Source organism: Rosa chinensis, chromosome 1 (assembly GCF_002994745.2).
Source record: "Rosa chinensis cultivar Old Blush chromosome 1, RchiOBHm-V2, whole genome shotgun sequence".
Classification (NCBI taxonomy): domain Eukaryota; kingdom Viridiplantae; phylum Streptophyta; class Magnoliopsida; order Rosales; family Rosaceae; genus Rosa; species Rosa chinensis.
Window position 1 is genome coordinate 31,768,939 of NC_037088.1, and position 15,905 is coordinate 31,784,843.

General features: G+C 36.7%; 1 protein-coding gene and 1 long non-coding RNA gene across 4 annotated transcripts; one reads left to right on the top strand and one right to left on the bottom strand.

Annotated features, from left to right (window-relative positions):
- Positions 1 to 263: 263 nt before the first annotated feature.
- On the bottom strand, positions 264 to 1,218 carry LOC112181745 (putative germin-like protein 9-2). The gene has a single exon (XM_024320132.2). It carries the CDS (start codon positions 1,039 to 1,041, stop codon positions 412 to 414), a length of 630 nt encoding a protein of 209 aa, XP_024175900.1. The 5' UTR covers positions 1,042 to 1,218; the 3' UTR covers positions 264 to 411.
- A 9,009-nt stretch (positions 1,219 to 10,227) lies between these two features.
- On the top strand, positions 10,228 to 15,346 carry LOC112186555. Of its 3 annotated transcripts, none has more exons than XR_005804717.1 (4): positions 10,228 to 10,868; positions 10,952 to 11,023; positions 12,265 to 13,740; positions 14,624 to 15,346. It is a non-coding gene; the product is annotated as an uncharacterized LOC112186555 (long non-coding RNA). The 3 variants fall into 3 exon arrangements; XR_005804718.1 differs by having other exon boundaries at positions 12,265 to 12,982; positions 14,624 to 15,324; XR_005804716.1 differs by lacking the exon at positions 14,624 to 15,346 and having other exon boundaries at positions 12,265 to 14,616.
- The last annotated feature ends 559 nt before the right edge of the window (positions 15,347 to 15,905 follow it).

Below are 15,905 nucleotides of genomic sequence, written 5' to 3' on the forward strand. Positions count from 1 at the left end.
TTAGGCCATTAGTTTCATCCATTTCTTCTGTGTATGCATTGATAGATTAGTTTCTCATATTCTCTTCTGTAAGAATACATCACACTAATTCCTTGAATTAAAACAACTGAACTTCCAAACACCAAAGTAAAGTCATTATATCCATAATAAACTGGAAAGGACTCCATTTAATTATTGTACAGTCGAAGGGGTTGTTTTATAGTGTCATAATCATACTAAAGAAACATTCTACCGAGTTATGTTTGTCTTCTCATGCTTGGATATGAATGAAGAATATATATGATTCTATTGAAAACAAATAAAATAAATTTCAAAATAAAGGAAGTAAATATCATGATATACAAACAAGTAGAAACTAAAAGTAATGAAATTAACTGCAGTATGATAACAAAAGTACAGAGCCCTTTGTCATTAATTTTTTAGGCCAGCCCTGATCTTCCTAACGGTACTAACATCTGTCTTGAATGATTTTGCCAGGACAACATCACGAATTCCAGAGCTGAAGATAGAGGCTGGAACTGCAACTGTTCTAGCGCTTGCGCTTCCAAATGCTGCAATGGCAGTGGCTGGCAAATTAGGATCCGCGTTATACTGATAATGGATCAATCCCTTAGGAAACACAAACATATCTCCAGCTTGAAGCTTTTTAGTATACAGAACGTTTTTCGTGTCGATTAGGCCTACTTCCAAGGAACCAGTAAGGACAAACATAAGTCCGGCAGAGTCAAGGCGGGTGTGAGGTGGGAATATTGTGTTTGGAGGGAATTGAAGCATGGCGTATGACACACTCTGGCCTTTGAGAGCAGGGAACTCATCCATGCTTGCTTTTGTTGCCGTGAAGGTTTTGGGTGCTTGATCAAATAAGCCGCGGAATCCTGTGTATGTGAAGAATGAGGCATCAGCAGTTGTGCTCGTGTGGTTTTCTGGGAGTATGTAATCGGAAGTGATGTCAGGATCACTTGCCAGCGCTCTTCTGGACAGGGCCAAAGCAATTACCGATATGATCACCAGTAATTGGATCAGTCTCATAGTCATAGCCATGGTGGGTGGTTTATAAGGGTTAGAAATATAGTACCAGCTAGGCTGCTAGCTGCTTCTGTTGTATATGGTTTAGTGTGGTTTAACTTGCTCGGATGGTATTTATATATGTTCGAAAGGATCGAGCTGAGCAATTGCAATAACTAAAGTTGGTGGACGCTGGGTGATGAAATTTTGTTTGTTTCTTTGTTTTCTTCATTTGGCATTAATTGAGAAAGCACAACTTCAATTCTCACAGGTACATCCACAGGAGTAGAAAGACCATGTCAAACAGTAAAAAAGTCAAGATATGCATACATATATATACAGATAGACTAATATATAGAAAGACATATTCTGAAATCTAGATGATGGTGTTACGTGCATGTCCCTTACTGTTTTGTTGAGGTCTTGAAGGGTGTCTTCATTTGTTGAGCGAGTCTTGAGGGTTTAGATAAAGCCTTTGCTTCTGTTGAATAAGTCAGTTCCGGCCAGTCTTCTTCCAAACTAAACATGCGTGTTTTAGATTATAGAGTCTATTAAATATGGATTTGGTTGGTTAATGGTCTTTCGAATCTTGTTTTATGTTTGGCAAAGCAAATAACGTCAAGTGATTAGAGGCAGCAAGAGTATTATTATAAACTCACAGAAATAGTTTTCTTCTATTTTTAAGTTTATTTCTGGTCATTATCAGATCCAGTTGGCAGATACATAATCAAGCTATATTTTCAAGTTCATGGACGAATGAATGTTTCTTTCGCTTATTCTTCAACTCGATCTGAGTAACAAAGTTCTTCGATCGGTGATGAATGACTCAATTTTGTTCCAATGTGCTAATGGAAGGATCTAAAGAATATATTCACACCTGTACCACTGGTAATTAGTCTTAAACTTTACAAAACTACAGCACATTAGCAGAGAACTGATCAATTTAAAGAGGTATAAATGTTACTTTAGCGTTATTCTTCAACTTTTGAGTAACAAAGTTCTTCGATCAGTGATGAACTATTCAATTTTACTCTGATGTGATACATGGATCGGATTGAGCTAAAGCATAGCACCCTTTATATTTAAAGGGTAAATTTCAATTTTGATAAGGTCTCTGTTGATGAACTATTCAATTTTGTTCCAATGTGCTAAATTGATCCTCCGGCCATGACCTTTTGGAGGCAATTCTCAAAATGTGAATGAGAAAATATCCTATTTTTACTTTCAATGGGATTGCTAGAGATTCCAACTAATGCATGTTATGTACTAGCTAGCTACTAGCGAGTACCCGTTCATCAGCACTCTTGTAACAGAAAGAATCAAATTATAAATATATATGCCAATAGAATGTAGCAAGCTCGAGATATATGAACTTCTTTAATTAGTCTGTAAAACGAAATGATATGAGAAGCCCAATTTACATATGCAGTGAACTAGCAAAGATGTTAGTCCATCTTGACATTTGCGATATCACATAATGATCAGTTAGTTATATACCTCTGTTTTTTTTTTTTTTTTGTTTGATAAGCAAGAACAAACTAGATGGATGAGTCTTTACCATATATAACGTTCAAGTTATCAAATAAGATTATATCAAATATCAAATTAAATAAAATTCAAGTCCACATTCGCTTGAGGAAATTTTGTGGCCCAAGTTAAACATCGCTATGGTACCTGAAAATGTCAACAGGTGATGTGCGGTGTCATGCATGCACTGGACATTGGCGTCTAATGAATGTCTAATGATCTTATATGGAAAATATCAATTCAACCAAAGTAAATTGGACTTGGCCAAAACAGGGAAAATAATAATAATAATAATAAATCAAACTACTGTAGTAGACTTTTTGGATCTCTCTCAACTCAATCTCATTTTTTGTTTTATTTTTCTATGGAGACATAGATCTCGAGACCTTGAAATATCCATGTGATTTTCATTAGTTTGATTCGACGTACAAGAACTTCAATGCAAATTCAGTTTTTGGTGTTCAATTTCATTTTCTGGTCATGAATGTTTGATATTTTCTGTCATAGGTTCAGCTAATACTACCATATAGATTGATAAGATTATAGCTAATTCGCACTTCGTCCACTGAGAGCATGGAACATTCCAGCTTGCTTTTGTTGCTTTGAAGGTTTCCTGTAGGTGCTTGGTCTAACATCCCGCATAGTTTTATTTAGGTAAAAGATTACATCAACAGTTGTGCTAGTATGGTTTCGGGGGAGTAATAGTCAAAATGTGATAGCTCTGTATAAATATACAAATACAAAGACATAGTCTAGACGATCATGTTGCTTTCCATGTCCTTGAGATCTTCAAGTTTGTCTCCTTTTGTTGACTGACTCTTGGAGTTGAGGTAATTGGGATAGTAGTTATTTTGAACAGTCTATTTACCAAAGCTTCTTTGGTCAGTGCAGTCGGGATTTTTAATGAGCTGCATGATTATGGCAAAGACACGCTGTAGGAAGTTTCCTCTGAATTTACATGAAATACACAATGAGGACATAACCGGCCCGCTTCCCTAAACCCTCTTTCTGGCTGAAATCGGAGGCTAATAAGAGAGGCAAAAGGGCTCCTTAATCTCTAAAATTTATTGATGTAGAGATAAAATTACCAAGAGGGATGGGAGTCAGGGGAGTCAGCCGGGGACCAAATTACCAAACCGGCCCCGTTCACATGGTCACCTACTGACCAAATATCATTTGGTCAGTCACCGTTCGATTGAGATCAGACGGTTGACAGCTCTCATCTTAGATTTCATCACTTAGCTGTCAACCGTCCGATGTCAATCGAACGGTGACTGACCAAATAATATTTGGTCAGTAGGTGACCAGGTGATCATGACTGTTACCAAACTTATCCCGAATAAAAGCCAAAACAAAATAAGAAATGTAAACCAAGTACTGAAAATGAAACATTGGGTACTTGCCAGTGGTCGCTTTGACAAGTTATTCATAAACAATAATTAGGGGTATATTTGAAAAATATAATATTCAGTTTGTAAAACATTAAATGTCATAATTTTAAGTGAAATAAGAAGACACTTTTCAGTTAATAAATAAAAAAGTAAAAGAGAAAGGTAGATAGCAATATTCCTCCTTCCCTAAACCTTTCCACAACTAATCGACCACAGTAACACAAACTATGTATTTTCTTTAGTGAAGGAAAACTATGTCTATGTCTGCATGGCACTCGTTCAAAAGTAGCACAAGTAATAACTCTTCTATTTTCGTTCAGGGGAGGATACATAGTGTTCTTGTTCGTTTTGTTGCTCAAGCAATACGTGGGGGTGAGACGGTTGAGCATAGTAGATTTTTGCTTTCTTGGGTTGGAAGACGACTCGAATAAAGAAAAAGAGAGAGTATGAGAATCATTATAATCTCTCGTTAAACATTTGTGCTTCTCAATATTAAAAATGTTTTTGAAATTAAAGGGGGTGTATTGTATATGAAATTAGTGGAATTTTTAAAGAAATTTATGGAATTTAAAAATCTGGGTGTATTCAATATAGACTTTTAGCAGTCCATGAAAGTCTTAGGGGGGTGTATTGTATATGGAATTACTGGCACTTTTAAAGAAATCCATGGAATTTAAAAGTCTGGGTGTATTCAATAGAGACTTTTAACAGTCCATAAAAGTCTGGGTGTATTCAATTAGGATTTTAAAAAATCTTTATGAATTCCACCAAAGTCTAGGGGTATTCAATTAGGACTTTTAAAAATGAATAGAAGTTTAGGGGCATACGGAATTAGAAAATCATGGAAAATCATGGACTTTGTAGTGTTAAGTATAAATACCAAATTCCAATATTTTTCCAGCCACCAGAGCAAAGATTTTGAGCGTGGAAAAGTCTGTCAAAGTTCTTCTCTCTGCGCGTTCAAGATTGGTCCTCCATCATCTCTCTTTCATGATTTCTTTTTTCTTTTCTCTATTATTTTGTGATATCAACCTCTAATACCTAACATGTTCATTGTTGTTGTTGAATTTGATTTTTTTTTTTTTCAATTGTGATGCTTGGAACCCTAATATTATCATCAACTCCTAAAACAAAGCCAAATAATGTATATGCCTAATGCTTTTACGGTTCGATCATAGTCCTGCATACTATTGCGGTTATTGCTATTATCGTCGCTTGTTTGCTGCGTATGTTTCTTCTTCTTTGTTTTTCTCGCTAGGTTTTCTGTTTCTTTTGTATTTGTTGTTGTCCTATATGGCATGGTTCTCTTTTTTTTGCTACTGCTTTGCCCTTGTGGCTCTTAAGTTCGGGTAGATTAGCCAAACGGTGGGTGGTTTTTTTTTTTTTTTTCCTTCATGCCAGAACTTCTTTTCTATACCTAATAGTGTGTGTGATTTTACCCTGCATTGAGATGGGACTTATGTTGACAATCTCATGTCAACTTTCTTAAAATGATAGTAATGTCAGAGGTGCAATTTGGTTCAAGCTTTGGGTGAATCTATACAGAGTTATTTGGCATGAAACTTCATCAATGTGTTTTTTTTTCCTTCTCTTTTTTGGATATTTTTTGGTTTGGTTGATTATATTTGGAGACTTTTCCTTTATTTTCTTATATGTTTGTTTCATGACATTATTTGAGCTTCTCTGATTCCTACGCTAATGGTCATTAGTTAACATAGCTATGGCATCGTATTTTATTCTCTGACTAATAAACTAGCTTGGTTTTTCTTTTTTATAAGTATTGTGAAATCTACATAAGTCATTCATATAAAGTCTGTAGATTTTTACAAATCAGTAAAAATCTGTGCTAAAAATCAATAAAAGTCAATGGTTTTTAAAAAATCAATAAAAGTCTATGAACTTTTTATAGAATCCATGGACTTTTGAAAAAGTCTATCATTTAAAAAAACTCCACATAAATCCAAATACAATACACCCCCCTTAAGGTATTCAATTAGGATTTTTAAAGACTTTATGAATCCTACAAAAATATAGGGGTATTCAATTAGGACTTTTAAAAATGAATAAAAGTACAGAGGTATTCAAAATATCATTCATACTTATGCAATTAGAAAATCATGGATAATCATGGACTTTGTAGTGTTAACTATACATACCAAACTCCAATAATTTTCTAGTCTCCAGACCAAAGATTTGAAAAAGTCTATCAAAGTTCTCTCTTAAAAAAAAAAAAAATCTATCAAACTTCTTCTCTCTGCGTGAAGAGGTTGGTCCTTCATCATCTCTCTTTCTTGATTTTTTTGTCTTTTCTCTAATCTTTTATCATATCAACGTTTTTTGATACCCAACATGTTCATTGTAGCTATTGAATGTGATTTTTTTTGTTTTTTCAATTGTGTTATTTCGAACCTTGATAGCAATAGAAATGATTTATGAAACCCTAAAACCCAAATATTGTGGTCTGTACCCCTAAGACCTTGACCAGTGTTGCTATGACATACTAAATTTTATCTTATTAATTATTCTCATCGATTTGAATTTATATAATGGTTCAAAGAAAGGTTGAACAATTGAATTTCAATTGATTGATTATAGATCAAGATATTGACTAATATTGTTATGATATATGTTAATCGGCGAAAACAAAATTGATGAGAATAATTAACCATAAACATAAAGTGATCTATATTGTATTTTTATGTTGTTGAGAGATTAAGAATGAGAACAAACTAGCTGGACATAGTAACAATCATTCATTTGAGTCAATTTCTATTATAATTAAGATACTTGAGCATTGAAGAGGCAACAAGTTATTATCTTGTTTTGTGTTTGGGCTGCATTGGTTTTGTTTTTTGTTTTTATATTTTGTACATGCTAGGAAATCTGTAAAAGTAATTCATAATAAAATATATAGATTTTCATGAATCAATAAAAGTTTGTTGCTAAAATCAATGGTTTTAAGAAATCAATAACAATTTATCAAATTTTTAAAGAGTCCGTGGTCTTTTCAAAAAGTATGTCATTTAAAAAAAAATCTGCACAAATCCAAATAAAATACACCCCTCTAAGCTTTTCATTGAGAACAAGGAATCAGCTGAGGTATATACCATGTTGATAGTAAGAAATATAACCTCTTGATTCAAGATACAGGTAATCTAACGGAAAAGCTAACAAAACCATTGAGATTGTGACAGCTGGAATGAAAGAAATGAATATTGGCTGCAGATATATTTCACTGATAGATACAAAGAACCTTTTTTTATACAAGAGAGGTCTAAATGTGCTAGACTCTTAACTACTACAAATTAGGAATTCTATTAAGGTAAGTAATCTATGTAATCTTCTAAAGTAATATTCTGTAATCCTAATTCAATTACAATTATGATACACAATATCTGTAATCCACAATATTTTCTACATGGGATGCATCCATCTGAGATTGTTGACTTTCCTTGTAATGACTATTGACTTAAGGGTTGTTTACTCAAAAGCATCAAAATTGGCCAAAATTATCCACTTACCTTACCAACAGATTTTTATTCCTACTAACCCAATTTAAAGAAAATGACAATTTTGCCCTTAATCTAATTAAGAAACTACATTACGCCACTCTCTATCTCTCTCCTCCCTCTGATCCCATTTCTCTCTCCTCGATCTGCACAGACTAGCTCTCTCTCTCTCTCTCTCTCTCTCTCTCTCTCTCTCTCTCTCTCTCTCTCTCTCTCTCTCTCTCTCTCTCTCTCATCACAGCCAAGCCCGGCGAGGTTTGCAGATGTTTTCTGGCAAGCAATTATCTCTCTCTCTCACATCACAGTCAAGTCCGGCAAGGTTTACCGATATTTTCTGGCGAGCAGGTCTCTCTTTCTCTCATCACAGTCAAGTCTCCGGCGAGGTCTCCTTTATATTCTGTCCTCCTCCTCCGTGCCCAACTTCGAAAATGATCCTCCAGGCTTCGCCTTCCTCTCACTATTCCTCCTTGCCATGTCGACTTTCGCATGCTCTGCCACGCCTCCCGCATCGGCGGCGTCATTAGCAAGTCCGGCACCGTCATCAAGCGGCTCCAACAAGCCACCGTGTCGTCGTTGTCATCGCTCCCAGTGCGATCTTGTCAAAACCCTTATGGAAGCAGAAGGGAGAGTTTGTGGGTTTAGTTGGGCAGTAGAAGCAAGATCACGGTGAGAAAGTAATTCCATAGATGGTACAGTTGTAATTTAAAACTCCCTCAAGTATTATATTGTTTTGTTTGTCTGATTCATCCTGGTCCTTAAGACTCGTGGAGTTAGAATCCATCCTAGTATTCACTATTTGATATGTTGTGGAGTATTTTGTCCACTTACTCCATTTCTAGGGATTTTTTTTCCTGGAGAGGATCCTCTCTTGAGCTAAACTCTCTGCTGACCTACCTGAGCTTTGAAGGAGATGATGACACGTGTATATTATTAGATTCAATGGTCTACAACAAGTCTGGCTTTACTCTCTCTCTCTCTCTCTCTCTCCCCACTGTTCCTCTTCTTTTGCTCTTGGTCTACTCTCTGTTCTTTTTTATCTTTTTCTTTTTATCATCTCCGACTCGAACGAAGACGTTTCCAACCCTACCTGGATCCAGACTAGGATCCCCCAACTCCCCCGCCCCGATATTCGCCTCGAGAAGGGGATCGTTCTGAAATGGAGAGCCGAGTTCGGCGAAACCATCAGGACCTACGTCATCCTCTGGGAAAATTGGGTTTGGTGAAAATTGAAGAGAACATGCTGATGGCAAAATGAAATTCAGATATTAGTCTAGAACCCATCCATGGAACACCTAGCCCCAAATTGAACCGATCAATTGAATCCCAACCTCAAGTTCAACCAACCAACAGAATTCAATCCCAAATTGAGTACTAAATATTGTTGAAACTTTAAATTTCAGACCATTGAGACAAAATTAAAATGTGGATTGCAAAACAATAAAACTCAAGGTGCAATCCCAGTGATTTGAGAGAGAATTGAGTTCAATTTGTTGATGTTTTAATTAACTGATACCCAATAGCAAGACGATAGTTGGGTAGTTGATGGCGGTGGTGATGATGTGCCGGGGTGGTTGATGGTGACGATGGGCTAGGTGGAGTGGGTGATGATGAACAGATAAATCGCTGGTCTTCAGAGAGAAGATGGAGAGTGTGAGAGTCCTCCGTTTTTGAGTTTTGATGGAAAAAAAAAAAAAAAAAAAAAGATAAATCAAAATTAAGTTCAAGCAATAGGGGCCATTAGATGTGGTTTTATACACATGTCATCTTGTGATGAAAAGCTCAGGAAGCTCAGCTCCAAAAAGTGCTCAGGAGAGGATCTGCTCCCTTTTTTTCTCACTTATCCCATTAAGTTTTTTTAATTTCCTCTTACCCAAAACACTCTAAGGATGTATTCCCTAATACCCCATTAAAGTTTTTTTTTATTTTTTTATTTTTTTTAATATCATTTTACCCTCACCCCTTATTACTTTGAGAGAGAGAGAATGGAAGAGATGAAAACCATAGGAGACTTCGCTGGTGCCGGTCACCGGTCGCCGGATTCCGATCACTGGTAGCCGAATCCGGTCACCGAATTCCGGTCACTGACAGACGCCCATCGGATTTTTTCTGAAAACCTTTATTTGCCCCCAATAGACGTCTATTGCCCCCCAATAGAGGGGTAATAGAGGTCTATTGCTCCATAATAGGAGTCTATTGCCCACCAATAGAGGGGCAATAAACCTCTATTGTCCCCCAATAGACGTCTATTGCCCCCCCAATAGAACTTTCCATTGTCGGAATAAGAAGTAATCTCCATAAAATTAGACAAATAAAACATTGATTAAGGAAAAAAAGGAGAAAATTACATCAATTCAAAACATTTATTGCCCCCTAATAGACCTTTAACGGACCTTTATTGCCTCTCAATAGACTTTTATTGCCCTATAATAAACACTTTTTTTTTCCTTTTTCTTTCTTTCTGAGCCAATTTCATTTTCCTTTATTTTTCTGGGTCAATTTTAGTGCTTTGAGTCAATAACCCTTGATATTGAGTGTGAGCCCCTATATGCTTATGGTTATACGAATTACAGTTGCAAGTAAACCTTAGTCGACGATTTTTATTGTGGACGTACAAATGTTGCTTGACTACATTAATTTGGGGCTCGACTAGTTTGATTGTCGGAATTGGGCCTATGGAAAAGATTTGGGACAGCCCAGTCCACTTTGGGTCACTAATGGGTCAAGTTGAGGGCAAAACTGATTTCACACGTTAGACTACAAAATGAAGAGCTTGGTCTGGAAGCATTCTCGCATGCACTCTCTTCCTCTCAAGAACTCTCTCTCTCTCTCTCTCTCTCTCTCTCTCTCTCTCTCTCATCTTCTGCATCTCTTACGACATCACTCTCTGATCACGAAAAGGCTGCTAGTTAGTTTGGGGTTTGACGCTAATCTTCAGTTCGAGGCTACAGCGGAGATGGAGTTCGGGTCGTTCGGTGATGCACCGTCGACATCGAGTCGAGTGGTAGAACCCGACATGCAAGATCGTCGTTCCTCGTCTCTTGTCGTTCTGAGGTAAAAACCCAAGAACCCATCAATTTTGGATTTTGGTTTTAAGAGAAGTTGGGTTCTGATTGTTGTTGACAATTTGGCTGCTGGTGACGACGATGCCGGAATCGATTGCGTATGCTCCCTTGTTCGTGAGCTTTGAGGCAGAAGACCCAGACCTCTTTAAGTTGTAAGTATATGTCTGGGAACCTATCTTGTGTTTTTAAGCTTGGATTATTAAAGAAATAAGTTTGATATTGGGTTTTTGAATTTGGATTTTGGCTTTCGGTGATGACGGGAAACCGGAACTTAATTGGGTTGAGAAGCAATATAAGGATTTTCCATTAAGTCAGAATTGAGAAGGATGCAGAGCGTTGGACGATGAAGGTAACAGAGAAGGAAACAGAAAAAGGTAAGATCCTCTTACGAAAGTGAATGAGTTCAGTACTTTAAAGTTTGGTAATGGTGATTGGTATTTCTATTCGATGAAAACAGAGTAGAGAATGTTCAGTTGCTTGGTCCAACAACGCAGCAGGAAGAAAGAGTTTAAAATAAAGAATTTATAAGGTAAGTGGGAGATCACTTTGGACAATTATTGTTGGACTTGTTTGCATATGGCCTGGGTATATTTTGGTGAAAGTATTACTACTGTAAGTATGCAATGATCACTTGATATGGTTGTGGAAGTAAAGCCACTTGTGCATCTTACTTCATGCTTAAGTTCTTGATAAGCATGATCTTCTTGATTAGTCAAAAATGGAGGCTTGCTTCATGCTTAAGTTCTTGATAAGCATGGTGTTTTTGATAAGTTAAAGATTATGACTTACTTCATACTTAAGTTGTTGATAGGTCAAAGATTGTGACTTACTTCATGCTTAAGTTGTTGATAGGTCAAAGATTGTGGCTTACTTTCCAACATATGATAGTCGTAAAGATTGCATTTACAACTCATCTATAGCTAAGTTTCTTAAGCTTTAAGAAGCTAGTTGTAACCTCCTCTATCTAGTATAAATAGAGGTCTTGAGTTATAGAGTTTAAAAATCCCATGTTGTGGTGAGTGAAAACAAAGAGAGAGAGGGAGTGGAGTTTAGAGAGAAAATGGAGATTTCTCCTAAAACTCAAGTGTCTTTCCTTTGTTAGTGTGTATTTCCTCCTGTTATAAGAGAGAGGGTATTCTCAATTGTTGCTCTCCTTATTGCAGAAGAGAAATTGTTGTATCCTTTTGCTATAGTGAAATCCTTCTACAATTTGCCTATCATCTTGTGCTTCACTCATTTTCATAGTTTCTACTTCAGTTGTAATTGGGTGCCCCATACCACAACGTTCCTAACAATGGTTTTGATCAATTGGTAATGCGCTGCATCATATTTACAAGAATGACAAAAGTTGCAAACTAGTTTATTTTGAAAGGTGTAATTGATATTCCAATTTGGAAATAATGACAAAAGAGATAAGGTCACGTTTCCATTAAAGGGATGTAGTACCAGATTTGTTCAATTTGGAATTAGTAATTATAAATGTAGAGATTGTTTTCGGTCAGTATATGTGTAGTACTGACTACTGAGCAGCCCAATTGAAAACAAATGTAAGGTAAGCTTGATTTATAAGCTTGGATAATGGATAAAGACTCCAAATACCAATAACGTAAACAAATTAATTTGGGTGCCTATATGGTTATACTTATACCATGTAGTTATTGGTGAATCATGGAATTTTTAGTAAGCCCGCCCTTAAGTATGATGAACTTGAGAAAAAGGTTGCTTATGGAAATAAGAAATTCAGATCGGATTTGTTGGACATATCTCCAGTTACTGAGATTGTAAGCAATGGTGGTGTTTGCCAAACATTGTGGAGTAAAGGTTCGAACTCCAGGAATATCAGGTAGGGGATTCAGGACTCTCCTCGATTAGTGGCTTTCATATATAACGTATATACAATGGTGATTGCATGGCTATGGTTATTTCCTTATGAATTTAAAGATTTTGATATTTTATTGCCATGCTTGTTTTCAATTGTTTTCAATATTGTGTGATGACCTGAGATTGAGCGGAGCATAGCGACTACCTTGGGTTTCGATCCCCTAAACCTTCGGAGGAGCTGTATGGACGGGATGGTGTCTTACACATCCTTCGAGGTGTGGCACCACTTCTAGGTGATACGGCATAAACGGACACTCTCGCTACTTTTTGCCGGTTATGATGTAAATCTTGGTAAGGGTGTAGTTGGCATAGTGACCGGTCATCAGGTTTGTGTTTTCTGGGCCCGCAAATGTTTCTGAAACAAAATCTATGCCTTGTGATTTGATATCTATTTTTATCCATGTACGTAGTTTTCACATACTGGCTAGTAAATTAAATAGTTTTTAAACCTAGTTGGGTTGAGTCCTTATTGAGCAGCGAGGACGAAAGCTCACCCCTACAACAGCTTTGGATGCAGGTACTGTGCACAACAACGGAAGAGAGCTGAATCAAGCGGGATGTGCATAATTGTTCAATGTTAAGTGTCTTTGAAACTTTGTTATCTCATGTAAGGTTTCCATTTCATATCCTTGTGTTTGGTACATTTTTTTTTGTATTATTGGAAACCTTACTCGAAGTTGTTTGTCTTCCAATTGCCTTATTCTTTGACCATTTACCTACACCGTCAATGAGCCATGTTTTAGATAGTATCAAATGTCATTTTGGATTGTACTTCCATACTAGTTTTGCCTTGTGGTTTAGGGTTTAGAGCTTAACTTCAAAGAAAGTTAAATTGATTTCTTTACACGTTTTACACCTCAAAAAAAGTTTACGCTTCCGGCTTCGATTTTGAGCTCAAACTCTAGTGAAAACTATGGCTTGTTTTAAATAAAACGCCTTGCTGTTCTTTAAGATGTGAGTTGGATGATCTGGCTTATGTTTTAGAGACTCGCGGCACTGTAATGTATTCAAACTGGTGAGGTGCAGTTTGGGGCGTTACATTGAGGTCCATGAAGACCTTTTGTTACTATATGTGCTTAGATGATCAATTTCACCAGCAGCGTTTGCAATGGCTCTATCCTATACTCAGCTTCAGTATAGCTTCTTGAAAACATTTCACCAGCAGTATTGCTAGGCTCCAACTAACTTCTGTATAAATCCCATAATTCACCTTCACATTTGAATAATTGAGTGTGTGGAAGATGTGGAGTAGGAAAGGGAATGCAGGAAGACATACCTGCTTTTGACACTAGACCAGTGGCATACTTCTGCTGATTAATAAAAATACCATATATGCTTCCGGTATTCAACTTGTAGACCAAGAAAGTAAGTCAAGTGCCCCATAGCTTTCATTTATCATATACACTGCTTATATCATCAATCACTAGCTGAACTAAGTCTTGCATTAGAACCTGTGATAATGATATCATCTACATACATAGTAGAATAACGACACCAGTTGAATCTTTTTCCACAAACAAACTAGTATCAGAATGTAAAGCTTTATTTCAAGAGCTGGAAGATATCCTGTGAACTTTTCATTCATTCCACGCACGTGGAGCTTGCTATTTGTCCATATAAGGATTTCTGGAGTTTGTATAAATATTGTGGATTATCACCATCAAGAAAGCCTCTTAAGTTTTTTCATGCATCTAAATCTCCCTTCTAAATTCCCATAAAGAAATGTATTTTTCACTTAAAGTTATCATAATGTCAAACCATTTGTAGCTGCTAAAGCAATAACCATCCTCATTTTTGTATGTCTGACAACTGGGCTAAAGGTTTCGTCAAAGTCAAGACCTTTGTTGACGGAAACCTTGAGCCACCAAGCTGGCTTTGTATTTTGACACAATCCCATCAATCTGGTTTTTCCTTTATCTTGTTGACCCACTTGCACCGTAAAAAGTTTCTATCAGCCTGCCTGGAGGTGGAACAAGTATCCAAGTACCCTGTGTTTGTAAGGCTTGAATTTCCTTAAGCGTTATCTGTTTCCATTCTGGTTTAGTAGCTGCGGCCTTATAGCAAGAAGGCTCAACTGAGTCCCTCATATCAGAAATTAATGCTGGTGAAACCAAAGTAATATGAATATTCATCATATTTCTGCTGGTGAATCACACTAAAGAGACAGTGATTATATTCAAACTTATAGTGTTTGTCTCTTTTACAACACCATTGATCCTCATGTCTTGGGACTTGTTCTCATTAACAGGGGCAACAACATGAAGCAGATAATGTGGGCGATGAACTAACAGAAGAAATATAGGAAGAACTACCAGCAACTGAGCTTTATAGGACAGGAAACATGGGTGTTGTGCTAGACTGCTAGTAGCCTTCACCAGTGGCATTGATCGATATATGCAGTAGGAGAAGCCATGGGATCAACTATCTGGTATAAAATTCTTTGATATATATGGAAGAACTGGAATGTGAGGAAAGCAATGGAGTGGAAGGATCAGAGACTGAAGATGAACTAACAATTGGGGTTTGACAAGATGGAAACATAGGAGCTGTTTGAGGCGTGAGTGAACGAACACTTGCAGGAACAATAACAGGTGGTGAAGAATGAGAACTGGATATTAGTCTTTGAACCTACTAAGGGTATAATATGGGAAAAATGATTCATCATGGATTACATGTCTTGATATAAGATATATGTACCTATTTTATTGTGAATTAATGCACATTACATTCACACCTTTGTACCCCCAAAGCATGACCCAAAAATACACAGAACTTGGTTGTTTAAGTTTGTGTGTATTATGCTAGTAAATGATAGCGGGCTGAACCAAAATCTTGAGACGATAAATGGCAGGATGTTCTTTTCCAAAAAGAACTTCATATCAAGTGCTTTGCATGGGATCCTGTTTATGAGATTGATGCATAGTACGAAATTTATGGGTAATTTTGCAGCAGAAAGTAGTGTCTGTTTTACTTTCAGCAAGTCCATTTTGGTGAGGGTGTATGAGCAAGAAATTAAATGCACAATACCCTTCATTTGTAGGGTGACCAATTGCAATCCTGTGATGCGCTATATAGCGTGCAGGTGTTGCATATGATTTTCTTTTGTGGTTAATCACTGACTTGCTCACTTTGCAAGCATGGTATTCATATGCTTTTTCAGGAGGTGATCATCAGTTTATATTTATTGTTGCATGTGTTATGAACTTCTCGATCTATATGTTGTTGCTCTGTTTTCTTCTTTCGGCCAGCTAAAGATGCTGTATACAGCTAAGAACAGGAGATTGACTATCTAATTAATTTAATTGGCTGCACTTCTTAGGATTTAGGGATAGAAGGCAGTACAAATTGGTAGCTACAATGTCCAATTCTCTTTTAGTCCACGGACGTACGTATGAAAATAAGAGCTGCAAATTAATAACTCTCTTGCTTGCAAGTCAAGCATCTGCCAAAAGATCATTACAACCATCCAGGGATAGTAATTAGGATGGATATATACTTAGTTACTTACAATGGAAATGGACAGGTACTAT

What these genes read in the sequence shown, in the direction of transcription:
- LOC112181745 (XM_024320132.2), bottom strand. Translation starts at nt 1,041, where the DNA reads ATGGCTATGACTATGAGACTGATCCAATTACTGGTGATCATATCGGTA.